We start from the raw sequence: 24839 nt of genomic DNA, 5'->3' as shown, positions 1-24839 counted from the left end.
GATGTCAGGGTCAACAAACCAAAAACACCATACTTAGAACTGAATAATAGATCAAAACAATAAGCTACAAAAATGCTGTTTAAAAAATGAAATTTATAAATGTTCTTACATTATAAGTTCGCCTTTAATTATTTACCCTTTCATCCTACCACATTCTGAAGGATACATGTACCAGTATATGAAATATAGTTATAATAGCTTGCTAAATAAATTATATACTTGTATATTAAAAATATATTTAAATATATTATGTAATAAAATGTTTCACTTCTTTTTTAAAAATATTATCACTTGAGTAGATAAGTAATTACATTTTTTGGTTTACAATTTGCCAACCTACCTTCTCGAAGTTGCTGATGAACCAAATAGCAGTCATGAAGTTCATCAATCTGAATAAAATAAAATAATAATAATACATAATATTTCATCCAGTTGATTTATAAAATGCACAATAAGATATTCAAATACTGGAGGGTAAATTACTTGAATAACAACCAATCAGCTGATTAAGTGTGGAAGACTAGTTAAGATTTATGGTAATTGTATTGAGAAATTTGTTTCAAATTTGTTTATTTCTGAAGAAAAAAAAAAAACCCAAAGAAATCACAGGAAAATCTTAGCAAACTTAACAAAGGAAAGTGTTCTGAATGTTAAGGAACACACCTGAATATTTTAAACTTTGACATGTCTAACAATGTATTTGAGGCAGTCTTGAATAAAAGAGATGAACCTCACTGCCGACACAAAGGCTACTTATCTTACTATGTCATGACATGTCATACGGTTTTACGTGCACATTTAGAACAGGCTGTTGTAGTGCATGCCTGTCCTGGCAGCAGGTGTCGGCCTCGGCTGGCTCCTCCGTCCAGGACAGGAAAAGAGTTGGGGTGGGTGGAAGAGGGGACCATCTGCACTGGCAAGTGCAAGGGAGCACTAGCAGCCCGACCAGAATCGGTAGAGAGTGGGAGCAATTTTGACGCTATTGAATTTTGAACAAGTCAAAAAGGAAAGTAGTGCACATTTTTTAACGGTTCATCGAAAGAAAGAAAAAAGGAGTGCTACATGTTAATTTGAACTTAGTTTGCCAAGAGTAGCTCATATTATTCTACTAGCAGCTAAGGGTCCTATATACTTTCATTTTTCAACAGGATGACTACAGCCTTTTACTGTGATTGGCCCCTAACAACGAAGAGGAATGCCTTAAAATTAAACCAAACCTTTGACAGATGGAATTCTAGTTTCTTCAGGTATCTCTCGGCAGACTTGATTTGCTACAAAACAAAAGAAAAGAATTTAATGAAGAAAATAAAATAGGTACACATTCTGGGTTTAAGCCAGTCAAAAACATTGTTAGTAACACAGCATGGCAAATTTTGTTATCCCAGGTAATGGTTAACCAAATTACACAGTACTTTTTACAAAATAAAATAAATAATCACAACTAACCAGACTGATCCACTAATTCAACTTGTCACTTACAATAGTTGATTTAGTCAGGGGAATATTAACTCTTCTCCCATACCAGCAGAATATATTTTTAATGGTTCTCAATTGTTTTTAACCCATGGTTTCATTTCAGGTTGGAAGGAAGGAAGGAAGGAAGGAAATGTTTTATTTAACGATGCACTCAACACATTTTATTTACTGTTATGTGGCATTGGACATATGGTTAAGGACCACACAGATATTGAGAAAGGAAACTCGCTGTCGCCACTTCATGGGCTACTCTTTTCAATTAACAGCAAGGGATCTTTTATATGCACCATCCCATAGACAGAATAGCACATACCACGACTGGAGCATTTCAGTTTGGATGCACATGTATCAGGTCAATAAGTTGGAATCGTTTTATTTTGCCAGAATCTTTAAAATAAAATAAAAAACCCAAACATATGAAGTGTATTGGGTAACTGCACAATTAACTGAAACATTCTTAAGAAAGCAATTTTAGCTTTAACAATGCTATTTTAAGATACCCACGCATGTCAGTTTGAAATTGCATCTGTCTTCATGATGGAATGGTATTTGTCAAAACACAGATACTAGCAGTAAGCCCCCAAACAACTTAATTTCAAAATACAAATGATAATCTTAACCATGTTTTTTGTTTGTTATTTTCGGTGTGTGTGTGTGTGTGTGTGTGTGTGTGTGTGTGTGTGTGTGTTGTGTGTGTGTGTGTGTTTGTTCTCTCTCTCTCTCCCATGTGTGTTGTTACCAAGAATAATAGTGGAAGAGATTTAAAGTTAAGTATATCTGACTATACTTTAGAAGACATTCCATTTGGTGTTTATTATGGGCCGAAACCTGTGGGATTGGGTGAGGGTATGGGTGTGTACATACCCTGATACATTGATTTTCTGGCATGTTATTAAACTTCTTGATTTAATTAACAAAATTACAAGAATAGTCCATGTGGAATGTACATTTTGGGAGTTTTCATAAATGTATGAAAAATCCAGTGTACAAGATTTTTTTTCTTGAGATACAGGTCAAATTTTACTCAAATAATGCATATAAGTCACCTGTGATAAAAAAGAAAAAAAGAAGCTAAAATATTAATAGACTCCATCATATGTGGTCATGGGGAATAGAAAAGTACACCTGAGGTGGTAAAAATTTCCACCACCGAGGGTGTACTTTTCTATCCCACATGACCGAATGATGGGAATCTTTTTATCCCATCCATTCGATAAATAAACCATTATTTTACACAAACAAAAAAAGATGGCTCAAAAAGTAACTTCTTTATTTGACCATTGTATCATAAATAAACTACACTATCATATTTGTCGTGTCTGTTTCATGTGTACAAGATAGCTTTTATAATGAAGGTTTTAATAACAAAATATTGCTCTCAAATAAATCAACTAGCATTAATATGACGTCATATATTACCAATGATGTAATACACCCCATACAAAACAAGACTTATTCCATATGGGCTGACATCATGGAATCGTTATATCTTGCATAGCTAGGGATGGGAGAAAACACTATCAAAAGTCTACAGGCCCATAATTAATTTTGTTGAGTATAGTTAAGTTCATGTATACGTAGGGACTGCACCAACTGCTGCAGTAAGCAAAGAATCTCTAACTACACTGGCATCATTACCATCAGTCTAAAAAGTTTCAGCACACAGCTCGGCATGCCTGTTCTGCATTCACTCATTTGCATGCAAATTCCATGCATAGGCATTTTCAAATAATCCACAGCTAAGTAACAGCCTATACCTACACCTATTTCAAACACAGTGATAAATACATGTAGACTCAGGTTACATGGTAGTTATAAACAAAGTTTGTGAGGGGGATGGGAGGGGAGAGGGGATGGGAGAGGGGAGGGGAGAGGGAAGGGGGTATCTTGGTTTGACATGCAACTTTACCTATCTGTAAATAATAGGGCTAAAAAATGAAAATAATGCAACAGCCACACTTGGTTTAGACCTATAGACAGAAGAAACATGTTCCACAACTTATGAATATAGTTTAATGAGCAGAAAGAGGACAAACGAGCCCACACACATAATATAAAAACACTAAAACAACAATGGTGCAACTGCAGGTATCTGGATTCTACGTTCATTTCCTAAATAATTACTTTTACTCTTGCATTAATATTGTTTGACAGTATTTTGGGGGAGGTGGTGTGGTGCAACATTTTAAAACGGGAACCTACCATACTGAAAATTACTCTAACATGCATTACATTTATGGCAATCTTCCTCAGAAACACTGAGTCAAATAACATACTTTAGTCCTTCTCACAGGAAACACCTTTTTTTCATACCATGAAATTTACTGCAAGTTATTTATTTCTGAGCTAATTGTTTTCTAAATTGCACACAAAAATAGTTTTTTTTAAATTGTTATTTCCAAAACACTTTTACTTTTCTTCTTAATCTTATGTCAAACCAAACTGAAATTATTTACCAAAAAACTTTTTTGTAGGATGAGATGTCTTCCACTAAAAACAAATAAATTCATTGTATTCATTGGTTAATTAAGTTCTGGATTTTTCAGGGCAATTTCAAATTTCGAGAAGTGGACACCCTCAGCACACTCACCCTGGATCCATGCCTGCACTAATTAAACAAAATGCAGGGGTGTCAATATACAAACATTCGTTTTGTTGTGGTTTGTTCTGGCTAAAGCAGATCAATTCAAGTATTTGGAGATGGGAAAGAGCTGTTTGTTTTTCCCCGGACCGTGATGACGAGGAATTGGGCGTAACTCTTCAGACTGTTAGTGCTAACATTTCTGTTTTGGGAGACCGCCTTTCTGTAGGTGTCTAAATTGTTGTCAACAGAAACAATAGAAGAACAAAAAGAAAAAAAAAGGAAAATAGATTTTCTGTCAAAAGTATAGATTTACAAGACCTTGTCACATGTTACAGTGCGTAGTCTTGAATCAAGGTCTTCTGGGAACAGATATTTTTGCCAATACTGTACATTATGTATCACAAACTGTTTTGTAGGCAAGAAATTAATGTTATTAATGTTAGGACATTATTTACGATCACATATTTATATACTTTTGAATTATGTAGTGCTCCACTGCCAATGTTTTTGTTTGTATAATTAAACATTAATTAATTCCATGGTTTTGTAGAGCTGTTTGAAAGGAGCAAATATTTGCAAATGTTCTATTTAGAATGATTTCTTCCAAATTCTTCAATAAGGTATTTTTTGCCACAACATGTTGATGAGATCGACTAAAATCCCTTATTCAAGTCATTATTTATTGTGTCATGACATTAACACCCAAAACATTAGATTAAATGAAACTGATGTTAATCTATGATATACATTGTTTGTACAGATATCAGTTTCATTCTACGGTACATTTATTTATTCATTTCAATTTAACTCTGTGTTTATCTTCAATTAAAGTTAAAGGATACTGTCCTGGGCAGTTATTCTGTCTGTTCAGGACAGGGGTTAATGTTTAGTTGTTAGTGGTTAGTAACAGAGAAGTTGTTTTAGTGGTCAGACACCTAACCATTGAGCTATTAAAACTTACTCTACTAAACTAGGGTGCAATACCAACCAGCCTCAAGGCCAACGACTTAACCACTAACCTGTTATTCACTTAATAACCACACTTTTTCTATAAATGCTTGGAGTCAGGCCAAATTAATATGATGCAATTTAAAATCTTTCTATCAAACTGTCATAAATCTCATTAATATAAAAATAACTTATAAAAAGGAATTTTTCATGAAATATATTAAAAAAATAAATGGTCCAAAAATTAAGCATGATAACAAAACTGAGGTCTTGAATCAGTAGCTGATTTTGAGGATTTTTTTATTATCATGTATTCTGCAATCAACTACTGATTGCTCTAGACAGAAAATAATAAAAAATAAAGAGTTTAAAATATAGAACATTACATAGAGCAGGCGACACAGTGTGGATGGAAAGACAGATACTTGTAATAAAACTGTGATGATTATATTTATGAAGACAAAACATGCAGGTGCCATGCATAATAAAACTGTGAATTACGGTAAGTCTAAACAGTGAAAAAAAGAGAGTAGATATTGCTTTAAAATAATGTTCAGATACACATTAACACATACCACTATACAAAAATTGCTATATGGACCTACAGTCGTATTATGCCAAGTAAAAAAAAAAACAGAAAAAAAAGAGTGCTATTTTTAATGTACTTTTAAAGCTAATTTTGGATTTTAAAGAATTTCCGTTAGCAGTCAATCATCTATACAGATGCACATGGCATTGGAAGTGATACAAAACAACAGCAGGCAGGTGAAAAAAAAACAGAAAAGAAAAAAGAAACCCCAACTGTAATTTCTGTCCATTAATTACTTAGACTACATTTTCAGATTGACATCTTTATTTTAAAAAAAATAAAAAAAATAAAAAATAATAATAATAATTTTCACCAGTTCATAGAATATTGCTGTCAAAATAAGTATAAGCATTTATCTGTTTCCGATTATTATACACTACAATATTTGTAGAATACAAAACAGATCTGTTTAAAGTGAAACAATTTTTCACAAGTTGATTACACATACTCCTTTAACAAGTATTACCGTATATTCCTTTAACAAATATACAACATTCATTTTGTTGTTAAAAATCCCCTCCATTCTGTCATTCTTCAGTTTTGAGAGCTACTGTACAGTGCACTTAATACTGGACCCATATTCACAAACAGGTATAAAGTTACATCTACGACTAGCACTTACGTCTGCCATAGATTTACGTTTATGTGCAAAAAGCACCTTATTCTCAAAGACAGTTGTAAATGTAAACGTAACTTAGTTGGACATAAATTTACGATTGTAACTCTCTCACTGGAGAAATTAAAAATAAAACATTAGAAACAATGGCTACTGGGTAAATAACAAATGCGCAAAATACAATTTTGTTTGTCATCTGCTAACAATAACACGGCGAACCTTGGTATTTTGGTACTGGTAAGGATCCGCATTTTGGTACAAACTTTAGGACATTCTTAAAAAGGAAAAGACAATCCAGGAGAAATGTTTTCGAGTCAAAAACATCTGTTTTATCACCAAAAAAAATATGTTCAATCTGTGGGCGTTTGCTGCTTCAAGTATTGGAAATGCTGCCATTTTCCACAAATAATAGTAAATAACGGTGATCGTGCTTGATTTATTATATGCACACGACTTACATGCAGCGTTAGTTGTAACCAGAAGTACTCTTATATTTATGTCCAACTTTACACGTAACTTACGTTTAGGTTGTTTCGTGAACAGATCTTCAGTCGTAGATTTACATTTATGTGTAAAACTAGACGTACGATGTTTTGTTAATATGGGTCCATTAGGATCTTGTCATTAATAAACAGTAATTATTGCCTTAAGCCAACCACAGAATTTAGTACCCAATGAATATGGATGAATTCCTAAGTATTCCCCGAGTGGTTAGATGGAACATGTTCTAACAGGGTCCAAAGACATTGTAAGATAAAAATCACTGACAAGTATATTTTCAGGATATGGTTCAGTATTCTTGTACAAAACCCTCAAAATAATTGTGAAGACCCCCACCATTTTCCACATAAATGTAGGTTAAGGAAAATGCTAAATTGTTAAAATCTTCATGTAAATCAGATAGTATAACTGTACATATAAAAATCAGTGTAAATTTGCTTTAAAAAAATATTAATATATACATGTATGGTTACTTTCAATGACAAACTGTACTTTAAGTCTTTTTATAGGACTGTTTTATGAATTAATCATGAAATGAAGACACTTTCCCTGATTTTTTACAAAGTTTCAGAACCCTGTTAGGACAACTTGGCAACCCGTTGAATGTCTCCCACAAACATGCCTGTATCAAAATGCGATGGTTATCGGGCTATCCATGCAGAACAACAAGACACTCTTTAGTAGAGGTATGAAAACAAGGGATTTGTGAAAATGTTAAAGGATTACACCAACAAATGATCATCAAATGCACAAGATGAAACAGCTAACCAGTGATCAAGGATTATTACCTTTTCAGTTTCATGAACTTTGCCCTAAAATAAGGAATGTGCATATTATAAAGTTCTGTTTTATAATAAAAAGGATATTACACAGCTGTATCTAGACTGGTGCTTATAAAACTTTTAAAGTCTAGACTAATCCAATAATTGTATATGTGTTATGTCATTAGTGATTGAGTCTGGACTCTAAAAGTTTTATAAGCACGGGCCCAGGCCTCCGAAAATTGCAAGACTGATAGTTTTGTTCGTGTGTCGCTCTCGTAAGTCTAGTTTTGTATAACTCATATTATGTTCGAGGATTCAATTTAGGATATCATTTACATGGTCATGATGGGTTACGCCAATTATCAGAGGCCTGCTGTACAAAAGTTAATAAAAATACTAAATTAAAATATCTTAAATAGTAAATGCATGTATTGAACAAAAATGATAAGATTTTTTTTTTTACAACAGAAGTAATAATAAGAAAAAAATAAAAAATAAAAAAGGAGAAAATTCTTAAGGGACATTACAAACTTGTAGCCACTTAAAGCCACCATATCTTAATTGCTGAACCTATACTAAGGGTAATTATATGGGTATAAATATATAAACATTATGCAGTTAACTTCGTCTCTCTTTTAAAAGTAGATTTTCTTTTGGGGGTGGGGGTAGGGATGGGTCTAAAGACAGCAATAGATATTTAAAATGCAACATACTGATCAGCAATATACAAAATATTAACATCAAAGAAACGTAAGAAAATATAATCAACAAATACAGGCATATCAGGAAAGTTACTTGTTGATTGTCGAATATACATACATGTATATAACATTACCAAAAATATTTTATCAATACATTTAAGTTCAAACCAATTTGTAACATTTCAAAACAGGACTTGAAAAGTCCTGGTTATCAAAGCTCAGCCAACCCCATCTTCCTAAAAATCCATTACGGTACTTATTAAGTGGAACTTCAAAATGTTCTTTATGTTTTAAATTATTATGTACCAATTCTGTATTCCCATTAAGACATGAAAATACTGAGCATGTCAAAATAACATGCTACTGGCATTAACAGTGCTAACATTTTATTTTTATTTATTTTTTAAATTCTAAATCTGTTTTTATCCATATCAACTACCTAAAGCTAAGTTGCACTTTTTTTCTTAAACTGAAAGCCAAGCTGTTAAACATGTCAAAGAAACACTGAGCACATAACAAACATGTTAATCATGTAACTGACTTAAATTAAGCTATACAAACTATTTTTATGCAGAATATGTGCACAAAAAATAAAGGAGGATAATAACAAACAGAATCTCTCTCTCTCTTTTTTTCAATGAATACAGACGCAAACATTTGATCTAGATTATGACATATTTGTAGTCTAATAGTTCAAATTAACCTCCTTTCAGAAAGTGATCATGAACTGCTACACGTTATAACAGTAAAGTTGAAATAATAAGCCTTAAACATAAGTTTATTTAGCTATCTGAAAATGTATTTTTTAAAACATGATAAAGAGGTTACCAACATATGACATGCCCACCACAATCACAGACAGGTGATTATTATATTGTTAAACAAAAATATCTCTGGAGCAGGTTATACTGTACAAAGCATATATGGAAAGGATATTTATCAATAAAGTTAACCATTTTTAATTAAGTCAGGTGTCTGTGCAGTGAGGGGTTTTGGAGAATGTAGAGATCTACAAGTATCTTGGAATAATTTTTCGTAAGTCTAACAAGTTTACTAATACCAGAAAAGCTTTGTTTTCACAAGCCAAAAAAGCTATGTATTTTATCTTAAAACAAGGAAGGCGGTATGACCTTTCTGTACAAGTCCTTTTTGAAATTGTTTGATTGTATGGTACAACCTATTTTGTTATATGGTTGCGAGATTTGGGGTTTTGGAAAATTGTCTTATTTAGAAACGATACAAAATAAATTCATGAAGTTTCTGTTGTCAGTTAAGAAGTCAACGCATGTGAATATGTTATATGGAGAACTGGGGCGTTATCCAGTCTCCCTTGATGTCAAATTAACAATGATCACTGAATGTTGGTGAAGTTGTATTTTAAAATTAGATTATTAGATTTCTTAATTACATGCAGTGAAGGTGGGTTTTTTTTTAATTAGAATAATTAGTGCAGTAAACTGATCAATAGTTATGTTTTGATTTGTTTTTTGTTGTTTTGTTTTGGGTTTTTGGGGGGATTTTGTTTTTTTGTTTGGGTTGGGGTTTTTTTTTTGGGGGGGGGGGGTTGTTTTTTTTTTTTTTTTTATTTTTGGGGGGGGGGTCTTTCTTCCTGCTGAGACAGTCTGCTGTTTCTACCATAAAGTCAGTTTGTGCAGAACCATAAAAAAAAAATCATGTAGCCTGTTGGATAATATCAGGGCTCGAAATAGCTACCTGCTATAGTATATGTGAAAAACAGTCAATTTTTTAGACCTAGCAAAAACTGCAGGTAATTTTTAAAAGACAGATGTATGTAAGATTCAGCTTGTGATTTTGTTGTATTTTTAAGAGACAGATGTATGTAAGATTCAGCTCGTGATTTTGTTGTATTTTTAAAAGACAGATGTATGTAAGATTCAGCTCGTGATTTTGTTGTATTTTTAAGAGACAGATGTATGTAAGATTCAGCTCGTGATTTTGTTGTATTTTTAAGAGACAGATGTATGTAAGATTCAGCTCGTGATTTTGTTGTATTTTTAAGAGACAGATGTATGTAAGATTCAGCTCGTGATTTTGTTGTATTTTAATTCCACAATACTCTAAACTACACCTCATAGATCCTAATTCTGCACACACTACAATATCCCAAAACCTTCCCACATCCCAGGCTATCTTATTTGCAGAAAGGTCATATCTGTTTCTTAGCAGGACATATTTCTATAGGCCTGCTATTTTAAAAACATAACAGCAGGCCATATTTTACTTCCCATTTTGTACCCTGAATATACCATATGTGATGGAATAATAAACTGTCCAAACTGTGTAGGTCAAGGTGATGACGTACCTGAGCTGTGGATGTGTTGGACTCCCCCGACTGCAAGTGCATGACGTCATCCTGGGTCACTTGAATAAACTCCCTGTAATTAGAAAAATATTAAATAATTAAATTATAACACATATATAATATATATATATTACAAAAATAAGGGGACATGTGGTATTATATTAGGCAAAAATTTAATTCACAATTATCTTTATTATAGTGTTGTTGGTATAATGTGTTCCTACTGGCAGTAGTCTGTGGTTCGAATCCCCTCAGTGGAGGTCGATTTCTGTTACATTATAATATCTGTATACACAAATGTAATGTGTGACTGAACTGTCAGTAATGTGAGATTGAATGTCGGTAACACGGTTAACTTCCTGACACTATAGATAGATGAGGTGGGTTTTTTTTGCAGTCAGCTTGTTTCGATATTTGCTGGTGTGATTCAGTAGTATATAAAAAGACTGGAATATTCACATTTTTCATACTACCGGGCGGGACGTAGCCCAATGGTACAGCGCTCGCTCAATGCAAGGTTGGTGTGGAATCGATCTGTGGGATCGGCTGTGGTATGTACTACCCTGTATGTGGGATGGTGCATATAAAAGATCCCTTGCTGCTAATCGAAAAGGCAGATCATGAATTGGCGACAGCAGGTTAAATCTCTCAATATCTGTGTGGTCCTTAACCATATGTCTGACGCCATATAACCATAAATAAAATGTGTTGAGTGCGTCATTAAATAAAACATTTCTTTCTTTTTGGTCTTAAGACTGACAGATGATAGGTTCACATCCCTGTACAAGTCAAAACCATAACACACCTACACACTTTTCTCTTTCTAGCTAAAGGGTGGGACGTAGCCCAGTGGTAAAGTGCTCGATCAATGTAAGGTCGGTCTGGGATCGATTCCTGTTGGTGGGTGGGCCCACTGGGCTATTTCTCGTTCCAGCCAGTGCACCACAACTGGTATATCAAAGATTGTGGTATGTACTACCCTGTCTGTGGGATGGTGCATATAAAAGATCCCTTGCTGCTAATCGAAAAGAGTAGGCCATGAAGTGGCGACAGCGGGTTTCCTCTCTCAATATCTGTGTGGTCCTTAACCATATGTCTGATGCCATATAACCATAAATAAAATGTGTTGAGTGTGTCGTTAAATAAGACATTTCTTTCTTTCTTTCTAGCTACTACAACCATTACTTGTTACACCTGTTCTGCTTAAACAGTTCAGAAAGAAGCTGAAGTATGTGGCCAACTAGAACAGTAGTTTTGTTTGAACATGAAACTGGATTTACTACTACGCATGAAATGAAGTTAAAATGAAATAATTGTGATATTTGGTTTAAAGACTTTCCCACAGACAGGACAACGTAGCTACATGGCCACACAGCTAAGTCCCTCCCCAGTTAGACATTTAGCATTTATACTGATTCTATATTTCATGAGTTTTATTTACATACAATGTAAACAGATATGCATTTAGCATTTATACTGATTCTATATTTCATGAGTTTTATTTACATACAATGTAAACAGATATACATTTAGCATTTATACTGATTCTATATTTCATGAGTTTTATTTACATACAATGTAAACAGATATACATTTAGCATTTATACTGATTCTATATTTCATGAGTTTTATTTACATACAATGTAAACAGATATACATTTAGCATTTATACTGATTCTATATTTCATGAGTTTTATTTACATACAATGTAAACAGATATACATTTAGCATTTATACTGATTCTATATTTCATGAGTTTTATTTACATACAATGTAAACAGATATACATTTAGCATTTATACTGATTCTATATTTCATGAGTTTTATTTACATACAATGTAAACAGATATGAATATGTGTATTGTAAAAAAATTCCTATTTGATTTTACATTCAGAACAGACCACAATCTTTGATATATTACTACTGATGAGCCTCTTTATTATTTTTGTATGGATGGAGGCTGCTAAAGCAATACAAAGTCTACCGGCATCAAAAGAGGACCGATAAATTAGCATTAACTCTGTAACTCATATAAAACCAGGGATTTATCAAAGATTTTTCACCAGGGTCCCTTGTCTGCTGGGATTGGGAAAATAAGTGCCGTAAATCATACTTGGGATATATTTTCAGGCCATTGAATGATGCAGTACACCACTGTTAAATTAATTTATTAGACCAAACATAATTAACTACAGTGAAACCTCTCAAAACTAGACCCTCTGTAGACCAGAATTCCCTCAAAACCATACATATTTCACAGTCTATTTTTAATAATCAATACAGAACTTAACATCTCTAAACAAGATACCTCTTAAAACCAAGACATTTTACTTGGTCATGTGGGTATCCGTTTTAGAGGTGTTTCAATTTATATATACCGGTATTGGGAATTTTTAGCAGGTAAATTGGGAATTTTTAGTGCCATTTTCTTTTGGGAAGGGGCCTCATAATGCCGGGACAAATCCCTGAAAACATATTAAGTTTTAAATTCACACCAACTCACATAACATGGGTTTTTTTTAAAGAAAACAATTTCAATGTAAATATATCTCCTTTTTGATGCAAGGATGACAGCAGTTGTCAGAACAGCCAAAGTAAAGCAATTGCCATGTGCAGTTCTGCCTTTACTAGCCTCTGTATACTGCATTATCATTTACTAGTAACAATTCAAGTGCATGTGCTGTTCAAGCATTTACTATCAACCATGTATTAAAAATGGGATTTACTCTATACAATTTGATGGCAATTTGTTACGAAAGCTTTTTTACCATTGACAAAGTGACAGGCATATCTGTATTTTACAATGTATATACGATGACCTCATTTTTGTTTTAGGTCACTATAAAGAAAGAAAGAAGTGTTTTATTTAACGACGCACTCAACACATTTTATTTACGGTTATATGGCGTCAGACACACGGTCAAGGACCACACACATTTTTTTTAGAGGAAACCCGCTGTCGCCACATAGGCTACTCTTTTTTACGACAGGCAGCAAGGGATCTTTTATTTGCGCTCCCCACAGGCAGGATAGCACAAACCATGGCCTTTGTTGAACCAGTTATGGATCACTGGTCGGTGCAAATGGTTTACACCTACCCATTGAGCCTTGCGGAGCACTCACTCAGGGTTTGGAGTCGGTATCTGGATTAAAAATCCCATGCCTCGACTGGGATCCGAACCCAGTACCTACCAGCCTGTAGACCGATGGCCTGCCACGACGCCACCGAGGCCGGTTAGGTAGGTCACTATAAAGTCCCAAACCAGTATTTCAATAATGTTGCTTGAGGGCCAATACAACCCAGTTTAAATCACAATTAAGTGACATCACAATCACATCACATCACACATATTATTTATGACATATTTATGACATATTTATGACCTATCACTCATGATATCTGTCACTATACAGTCAAAGCTGTGTTGATTAATTACCTAAGGGGCGTATGGATTAAATACAAGTCTGTGCATTTGAGATAGGTGGCCTCCATAATTTCAATTTTAAAATGTATTTCTGTGAGATGAGGGATGAAATCTCCAGTAAAGATCTCCTTGGGAGTGGCTGTCCTATAGACGAAGCATAAGATGAAGATTCGTAGAATCAACCACTATTTTCCAAATACCCATTTGACTCTGCATTGTGCAGAGATACGGCCCTGCCCTGCCCTGCCCTGCCCTGCCCTGCCCTGCCCTGCCCATGCCCAGTTTCTTGTTCAGATTGATATACATTAAGATTCAAGCATGCTGTGATCAGCTCAAATGTCAGCAAGGTCGACAGGCCAGGGGTTAATGATTAATGATAAATGTCCTTATATGTTCCCCATTAAAATCCACTCTGGTTTGGAGCTAGTATTGGGATATGAACTCAGTACCTATCAGCTCTACCCCTTACATATAGCATAACTGTGCACAGCTCACTGTTATAATTATAAATGTGAATGTGACGGCATGCTGGCATTGTTGCTGATGCTAATGGTTCAGCCATTGGTGGCACAGTACTTTTTTTTTTTCTTTCTTTTTTAATAATCACACAGCACAGTACTGCAGCCATCAACATTACTGCAGTGAACATTTTATTTAGAATCACATTGCAATTCTCTAAGTTTCAGAGATCACAACACTAGTTTATAACATTAAAACAGTAGTTGCTATAAAAAAAATTACTGACAGGAAATATCGTTAATCAACATTTTGAAAACAAAATGTTTCCTGTACCGCTAAATATTTATAGAGTTCACATCCCAGAGTCAACTCTCACCAACAGCATGTAAGTGGTGAAGGATTAAAGTTGAAGTTTGTTTTGTTTTATGACACCACTAGAGCACACTGATTTATTAATCATCGGCTATTGGATGTCAAATGCTTGGTAATTTTGACATAGTCTTAGAGATGAAACTTGCTACAATATTTTTCCATTAGTACCAAGGGATCTTTTATTTGCACAACCCCACAGACAGGATAACACATACCACGGTTTTTGATACACCAGTCGTGGTGCACTGGCTGGAACAAGAAATAGCCTAATGCATGGGCCCAACAACTGTGAATGATTAAGACTTTTCAGCAACATCTCTCTCATTAACCATTAATCCCATCCTGAACACAGTCTAAAAGGCTGAAACATAAGCCCAGGATAGCATGCTAGAACCTTATTTGGATAGAAGTATGGGTCAAGTTTAAAAAGTAAGTAATATACATGGCATCAAAGTGGCCTCTTCAACTTCATGTTCAACTTAATTGTGCTTGACTTAAGTAATATGTCACGGTATCTTCAGATCAAAATAGCAGACACAAAAGCAATCAATCATCTCATGTAAATACTTGCATTCATTCCTTGTGTATTCAGACATGGGTTATTTCTTTTCCATTTGTTCATCTTTTAAACAGAGCAGTAGCATGGAGCCCTGGGCTAACCCAACAAGTAAACAATGTTTGTTATGTGAGCAATTTGTAACACAGAGCCATCAGAAGAAAAAAGGCTTCAACATACAATGGATTGGCCTGATGATCAAAACAGATTTGGTGCTTCAGTATTCAGGTCATTGGAATGAATAAAATGAATGAGTGAATGAAAAACAGATTTGGTGGTTTAATGTTCAGGTCATTGGAATGAATAAACTGAATGAGTGAATGAATAAAATGAAGTAAACAAATGCTTCAACATGCAATGATGATAAAAACAGATTTGGTGGTTTAATGTTCAGGTCATTGGAATGAATAAACTGAATGAGTAAATGAATAAAATGAAGTAAACAAATGCTTCAACATGCAATGATGATAAAAACATGGGCTACTCTTTCCAATTACCAGCAAGGGATCTTTTATTTTCACTTCCCACAGGCAGGATAGCACAAACTATGGCCTTTCTTGAACCAGTTATGGATCCCATTGAGCCTTGTAAAACACTCAGGGTTTAAAAATCCCATGCCTCGACTGGGATCCGAACCCAGTACCTACCAGCCTGCAGACCGATGACCTAACCATGATGCCACCGAGGCCGGTATGAATGAATAAATGAATAAAATGCATTAAAAAATTGAATAAAATGGAATAAAATGAATGAATGAATGAATGAATGATGGTTTTGTATTTCCATATCACACTTATGGCTCAAGTGTAACTGTGTTAAAAATGCTACTGATTTTACTTCATTATATATATATATATAAATCACATTTGACAACAGCAAAAAAACAACAGCAAAAAACTCCCCCCAAAACCAAACATGAAATTTATTTGTTTTACTTTCAACAAAACTATAAAATAAATTATTCAGTCTCTTAAATAAAGTTTGATATTTTCAACAAGTATCTAAAGACCACAAGGTTCTTAAACGGGTTTTACAAGATTAAAGTGTTTGAAGAGATGGGTCAAGCCAATGTACATCTTCCAATGCCAAATCACTGGAATTCCGTCATGAAATGAACAGCTTTCAACCCAGCCACGATCTAACTTGCACCTCCATGTTGTTTGTGTGCCAAACATCACATCATAGATAGATGCTAGTCCAATGACAAAAGATACTAAATCGCGAGAAAAAAAACTAAAAATAGCAAAACATGATGTAATAAAAAAAGAAACCGCCACGATATTTACTCAGACTGCTGGCGACAAAAGATGTCAGCATTTCTGAAATTGTGTTCTGGATTAAGAGGTTTGCTGCGTTTCAAAAATAACTAATTGATTAAGGAAGGTGAGTGTTAGGATAGGTGTGATATGTTGACCAGACATGCTGTAATCCCAGTATGGTACAGTGGCAGTGTAGTGAGACTAAACAGTAAACAGCGACATAATCAAACGAGCAAACACCTGGCATCGTAAGAAATCAATTCGACCAAGTACAAAGGAGTGCAATAATCTATTCAGGAAGTAACTTGTTGCCTTGTTTAATATTTAAAGTTTATTCTATACTTTAAATCAATTCACTTCTAAGGGTCATTGTGAGAGTTAAAAAAACAAAAGGAAATCTCACAAGCAATGAATATTTTTCTTAATTATTCATTTTGTTTGGGGGTTTTGTTTTGCTCTCATAAGAAGAAGCACAAAGTCTTGAAAAACTCATTTTAAAATATTATTATTTAGTTTGAACCCCATTCGTTTTTAAAAAGATTAATGTCTTGTTAACATTTTAGTCAGTTTATTTACCCAATTAATTGTATCATGAATATATAAATACAGTAGAATCTTGTTGGATCGAACTCGGAAGGGTCGAATACACTGCAACGCTTGAACCAAAAATAAAGTCCAGAGATACACTTACACAATGTTGACTGAATGGACAGGTTGAACTACTCGATGGGTCAAATACTTTCTCGAGCCCCAATGGGGTTCGAGCCAATGGGATTCAACTGTGTTTATTAAAATATTCAAATTTTTTTGGTTGTACAGTATTTACCATGTAACCAAGACATCCGACCTCTGATCTGATATGCACCCAGGTGTAGACCAATGCTGCAGCATTATTCTTATTGACACATACATTCTTGAGTAATCATTTACACAAACTCTTTGGACAAAGGAATAACAGAACCAATGGCAAAGGCAGAAAAGACGGAAGGACATGTTATCACTGGAATGAAGATTGATAGACCCTCAAAAAGACCATAAAAATGTAACTGTGTGTGCCAGAAACTCAAAATGTATGTCTGTAAATGCAAAAAATATTTTATGTGCAGTTTTTTCTCAGCTAGTACAGCACACATATCTTTTGATATACCCTTTGTTGGGGGGCACTTGTTGAGATGGATTAAAACCCGAAGGGTCCACTGGTGATCCATCACACCGCATGCAAGCATGCTATCACTAAGCTTATGGATGTCACCACTGTTTCTGTAACTAGGCACTGACAACAGCAGAAAATATCAGTGTTTTACACTGGAGAAGAACAAGGTAAAGTTTGTTTTTGTTTAACAACTCCACAAGACCACTTGTTTTATTAATAATTGTCTATGGACAGTCAAACATTTAATAACTGACTTAAAGGAAGCCCACTATATTTTTCCATTAGCATCAAAGAGATCTTTTATATGCACTTTCCAACAGACAGGACAGTACATACCATGGCAATTTATATATTAGTCACTGGCCATGGGCTAGAATGGAAAAAATGCTGTCAAGGAATGGGTCCATTTTGGAGTTTCGATCCTACAACCAAAGCACCTCCAGCAAGAGAAGAGCAATATAAATCTATGTTTCTTAGCATGGTGTTTCACGGGTTGAAGATCTACTCTTAGGTTAGTAGACCGTCTAGAGGGGATGATTTTCCGCGATCACGGAAAAAACGGACGGAATCGCGGAATTTAGTAACTGAAACGGAATTTGCAATTTTTAAAAAATAACCTTCAAAAGTTGTATTTCTGGTTCAAGCACCATAATAAATATTTTTAGTAGTTTTAAGATTCAATATTGATAATATACGTATAGTGTTTTGGTATGCAAACTTTCATGGAGTGCACTGTATGCCTAAATATTTTCAGAACCGTTAATTCTCGGAAGTTACGCTTAATTGCCGTAAGCTTGCAACAAAGCATGTGACTGTTTACCTGTGTCACTTTACATAGTGAAATTTAACTTGAAATATAAAAATAAACATTTACTAATACAATTTTAGAATGTTGATTATATAATAAAATTTCTAGTACGTTCAATTTCGATATTTTTCAATAATACTTATTACGATTCAAAAGCATAGCCAATTTACACAACGCTTTCGCCAGAAAATGTAATTTCGTAAAACTTCGGGCATATTTGTTAATTTGTACGGAAACATTTCACATTTATAGTCCGTCCCACGGGGAATGCCTTTTTTCATGCTACGGAATTTACTACATGTTATTTATTTCTGAACCGATTGTTTTCTAAATTGCACACAAAAATAGCATTTTACTTTTCTTCTCACCGGTTTATTATTGTAACACATGTAGCACATGCTACAGACCCTGCGGTTCAGGGGGTCCCGCAGTGAGGCATTGTCATCATTGTGTACATTTCCCCCCTCTCCCCGAGGGGGTTGCAAAATATATATCTTGGAAATTGGGCTGTTATTTGTGAAACAGGCTCTGAATATATAATTCTAGGCAAATATATATATCTATATATATATACATGTATATTTAAAGTTATAAAATAATGTCGAAACTTTAAACGATCGACAGAACAGTGCTTAGTTTCGGTTCACTACCACTGGCCTATATTCAGATTGACCCGACCTCGTTTGAATATGTAATTTGTGCACACGGCATGCTAGTTAGATTACAGAAAAACATACATGTGTAATGGAGTGAGTACTAAAATAGTAATTCTTACGTGTGCCCACCCCCCCCCCCTTTTTTTTTTTGGTTCACGCTTTGTAATCATACTGGAACTAATAAAATGTTCTCATGTATTTATTTATTTATACATATTTTTTGGCAACTAATATAAGATTATGAACAATACATTACCAAAGTTCTTGTTCATATTTTCGTGAAAATAGCGGGGTTTGTCAACGGTGTGTTTTGTTTATAAATGAAACTTACCCATAATCCATCAGATGAAATGAAACTGAAAGCCACACAATCAACAATTATTTATTGTTTGAATTTAAGGGAGAATGGATCTCTTTATTATTATTAAATACAAACAATAATTAACCGTAATTAAGTTTGTGGCTTTGTTTTAACTGCGGCTTATTTAAAGGTGCGGTTTATTTACGGATGAAGGTGGGAACCAAGTGGTGCGGTTTATATACTTTTTTCTTTTTTTTAAGTTTGTTTCAAAAATTATTTTTACAGGTATTTAAAAAAAATAGCAATAGCAAACCAGCTCAGAGCTGGAACAATATAACAAATGTATATAGTTTATAACAATAAAACATGACACTAATTGAACACAAAAACGGAAAAAAACAGAATTTGCAAAAATCTGAAACGGAATGTGGCAAAATCTGAAACGGAAAATCATCCCCTCTATAGACCCATCAGGTTAAATAATCACACAGCCAATGTTCTACACACCGGTCTCGGTGGTGTCGTGGTTAAGCCATCAGACATAAGGCTGGTAGGTACAGGGTTCGCAGCCCGGTACCGGCTCCCACCCACAGTGAGTTTTAACGACTCAATAGGTAGGTGTAAGACCACTACACCTTCTTCTCTCTTTCACTAACCACTAACAACTAATCCACTGTTCTGGACAGACAGCCCAGATAGCGGAGGTGTGTGCCTAGGACAGTGTGTTTGAACTTTAATTGGATATAAGCATGAAAAAAAAAGTTCAAGTTCAAATGCTCTACAACTTTTATATGAATAGCTTTGGTATGTGTTGTCCTATATTGGAGAATGCATGGTATAAAAGATTGTCTTGTTTCTAATTAATGGCATTAAAAAGAACATAAAATGTGTTCTATATTTTGAGCCTGTTGAAATCACTGGGTTATCCCTATGCTTCCTAAATAGTCTGACCAACTAGTACAATTATCCAAATTCAGTTATTTTATTAAAAGCAACCTGTTTCCTCATAGCCAAATGCTCTCCCCCCCCTCCCCCCCCCCCCACTTCTTTCAATTGATTTAATTTTAATTTTTTAATTAAAAATAATATGAATATAAATATAAATTAATAAATAAATAAAAACAAATAAAAATAAACAAATAAAAATAAATAAATAAATAAATAAAATAAAATAAAATAAAATAAAACAAGTAAACAAATAAAATGTCACTAGACCAGCAACTACTGATGTAAAATAAAATAAAATCATCCCTTCTAGAATTTGGCCATTAAAGCACACTTTATAACTGAAAGAAGCTGAACAATTACCTTTCATTTCCTGGCCACATCTGTGATAATAATCGTTACAATCAATAACTCTCATATTATGTACAGATTCAACAAGCATATTGATCCCCATGTTTGTAGTTCCTTGTTGGATCAAGTAAACTCACATCAAAGTCAAACCTACTTAGACTGAGTCAATATTGTGTAATACATGTACAAAATAGACAAGAAATTTGAAACAGTTTTTATTTGTTTTTTTAACACAGAGGTACAGTCACATAAAATGCAAACTGTTGTGTGTATATACACACACACACATATATATACATAAAAAATTAAAGTCTGTTTTAAAATTTTGCATACAAACATTTTTGAGCAAGAGTAAAAACTGATTTTTAAAAAAGCAAAAAAAAAAAAAAAGCAAAAAAATTATAATAAATAAATACACCACCCAAAAATTATATTCACTTCTGCCTCTGTTTTTGCTTACTAAAACAACAAATGATAAGTTTTCTGACGTTCTTTATTTGTTATATCATCTTGATCTCCACTTTTTGTTAAAATTATAATTTACCACCATCAGAAAGGAGATGATTAACAGAAACTAAACCCCAGCCCATGTTAATAACCCAAAGGACCTTCAGTGCTTTACGATAGGCTGGTAGGTACTGGGTTCGGATCCCTGTCGAGGCATGGGATTTTTAATCTAGATACCGACTCCAAACCCAGAGTGAGTGCTCCACAAGGCTCAATGGGTCGGTGTAAACCACTTGCACCGACCAGTGATCCATAACTGGTTCAACAAAGGCCATGGTTTGTGCTATCCTGCCTGTGGGAAGCACAAATAAAAGATCCCTTGCTGCTAATCGGAAAGAGTAGCCCATGAAGTGGCGACAGCGGGTTTCCTCTCAAAATCTGTGTGGTCCTTAACCATATGTCAGATGCTGTATAACCGTAAATAAAATGTGTTGAGTACGTCGTTAAATAAAAAACATTTCTTTCTTTCAGTGCTTTACCACGGTGCTACATCCTGACAGAAAAACTGACTACAGGTGATGCGCCAGTTCCGGAGCACTTCCGGATCACCTGTAGTTACCGATCAGTCTGTCGGTATATTCAATTTTTAGTCGTTTCTGTGTAAATTTCATTAAACAAATATTCTAACAAACAAATAATAAATGTTTCTTGAAATTGTACGTAAAATAACTAACAGTATATAGTCTTGGTTTTATTTTGGACGGCGATACATAACCACTATTAAAACTTTACACGAGCAGACGACATGAAAAAAAGAAGACGTTTACAAAGAGAGATGAAGTTTTTGATGTTTTTCTTTTTATATCCTTTGAAATTTTATAGTATGAGTAGGGGAAACATATATAGATTGTGCATGACTAGTTTTATGAAAAGTGATGCTGCAAACGACTTACTGTAACTCCTCAAAGGGGACACACTTGATATGCCAGTTGCGGATCACTCACAAAACGGAAGTATTTACGTTGTAACTGCCGCTAGATGGGGCGATGAACGCAGGGTTTATCTCAAGACTCAAAAACGTTGAACACGGTGGAATTTTTTTCTCCCACTTTTCCCCCCTTCCTTTATAACAATAATGATGATGATGATGATGATGATGATGATGATTATTATTTTCTTCTTAAACCTCTCTTGATTCGTCATTTTAACAACTAGTTCATAATAATTCGACTCTGTATGTCTCGGGGCCCATGTCATAGTAGCCCTAGACTGTTCGTCCCATGGCCAGTCATCCTCTACAAAATATATTAATCGTTGTAGTTCCACCTATTTTTCTTATATTATTTTTGTTTCTACAGGTAATGACAATATGTATATAATGTAAAGACACATATTTTATAAACTGAAACTACGATTTTAAGTGTTTGTCCACTTGTCTCTCACGTTATAAGCCTACATGTAATTAGCCATTCGTACGCAGTCATTCATAAATATGGCTAATATAAATAAAATGTAGTTTTTTAAAATTCCATTTTCGTTTAATTCGGGCAAAAATCAGTCTGCCCTTCCCCCTACAAAAATAAGAGCCTGTATGACCTGTTAGATCGCCAGTCTAGAATCGCTGCACACGTGTCTTTGTATCTGACGTCATGGGACGCCATCGTTGATTTTCAATTGATTTTAGAAATTGCTAATTAGGGGCATAATCAGGAGGATGGGAACCCTATGGAGTTGCAAATGATCATAAAATATGTCCGGCAGGATCCACGAACATGCTGAAAGTGCTAACATGTTGGAAATAGTGTTTTTGAAGGCATAAGCCTCTATTTTTCGAAAGTGATCCGGAACTGGACAAAGTGATCCGCAACTGGCGCAAGTACGCCAGCTCGAACAACACTGTTTTTGGTGCCAAATGTTTACCTAAATTTACATTTTATATCACTGTTTATTTATATGGTTGATTATCTTTATTACCAAGAATTTCTTTTAAAGTCATACGCGCATGTTGACAGAATCACAATTTTGTTTGAAGTGATCCGGAACTGGCGCATCACCTGTACTGTCACATACAGATAGGACCGTACATACCATGCCTTTGAGGTACCAATCATGGAAAACTGGTTCGATTGAGACAAATACGATGCAATGGTTTGTGTCAGTAAACTCCAGGCAATCTGTTACTATTAGACTAATTTAGTATTAAATAAATCAACTTCATAACTTAAATTTATGTTCTCAATCCAACAGATCTTATGAGTATATTCCTTCCTGTAATTTACATTTACTTAGTTGCCATGGAGACCGAACATAATGTCTGATCATGTGTTAATGTTTCTTTCCTGACATTAATATATCATGTACCAATACTGTTAAGTGTGTGTGTGTGTGTGGGGGGGGGGGGGGGGGGGGGGGGTGTTTGCATGTGGAAACCTTTATGTTTTCATAAATACAGTTATTTGACATTCCTAGTTTATGCTAATGCACTACTACATATAAATGTTCTGCTCAACTAATTGCTGTTTCACACACGTATACAATGTCACTCACAATTATGTGCAGAAACGAACCTCATCCTGCTATTGTGACAATTACTGAAACGTCATGCATTTTGTTCATTGATCACATGTAATCACAAATATTTTTTTGTTGTTGTTTATTTGGGGTTTGGGGTGGGGGTGTTTAAAGTTAATTCTCATAAACTGCGTGTGAGAAAACAAGAGACATTAAAATATGTAAATAAAACAACATACACTTTATTTGCTTGTATAACTGTCCAAAAATGAAATACTAGTAGTTCCTACCATCCGAATCATGAAAATGTATTGAAATGCCATTATGACAGTCAGTTACATGTACTTTATATGTTAACTACTTTGCGTAGCTCCAGTTTCACTGGTTAGTTTGGTAATTTTTGTAAATGTGATAAACATGTCTCCTGCTAAAATGCCAGTATATTAGCACTGAACCATTTAAAGGCACAGAGTCAGACTCTTAGTTACTAGGCTGTGTAAAATAGTTTTGGCTATTATAGCCTTTTATAAAAAGATTAAATTACACATTACACAAAAAATGTCTTAACAATGTCTTGCCAATTCAGTTATCAATTTTGATAAATCCAGTGTCTTTCTGGCTCCGTGTTTATAAAACTTTTAAAGACTAGACTCAAGTCTCTATAACATTATCTTGAGACTAACGCATCATGGCAACACAAATAAATTACATGCTGTAACGTCATTAAAGATTGGGTCTGGATTCTAAAAGATTCTATAAGCATAAAGTAACTTTAACCTTTATCCCATTCCTAATGCCAATGTGGTAACTTTCTATGCACTGGAAGTAGAATAGCCAGGGTGAATACATAATTTTCCTTTCTTTAAATAAAAAAGTAGAGTTTGTTTTGTTTAACAACACTACTGGAACACATTGATTAATTAATCATCGGCTATTGGATGTAACATTTTGTAATTTGGTAATTCTACATTTTTCTAATGTAGCAAGGGATCTTTTATATGCACTTTCTCACAGACAGGAAAGCACATACCACAGCTTTTGACCAGATGTGGAGCACTGGTTGGAATAAAAATAAAAAAAAAAAATAAAAAAA

General features: G+C 34.3%; 1 protein-coding gene across 1 annotated transcript in view; it reads right to left on the bottom strand.

Moving 5' to 3' along the window:
* The window catches only part of LOC121380433 (rho family-interacting cell polarization regulator 2-like), a 171852-nt gene that overhangs the window by 26635 nt on the left and 120378 nt on the right, over positions 1-24839 (bottom strand). Inside the window, 4 exon segments of the mRNA XM_041509247.1 lie at positions 341-389; positions 1218-1271; positions 7503-7526; positions 10503-10575. Of these exon segments, the coding sequence (XP_041365181.1) occupies positions 341-389; positions 1218-1271; positions 7503-7526; positions 10503-10575 (200 nt within the window).

This window comes from Gigantopelta aegis, chromosome 9 (assembly GCF_016097555.1).
Source record: "Gigantopelta aegis isolate Gae_Host chromosome 9, Gae_host_genome, whole genome shotgun sequence".
NCBI classification, from domain to species: domain Eukaryota; kingdom Metazoa; phylum Mollusca; class Gastropoda; order Neomphalida; family Peltospiridae; genus Gigantopelta; species Gigantopelta aegis.
This window is presented reverse-complemented; position numbering and strand designations above follow the sequence as displayed.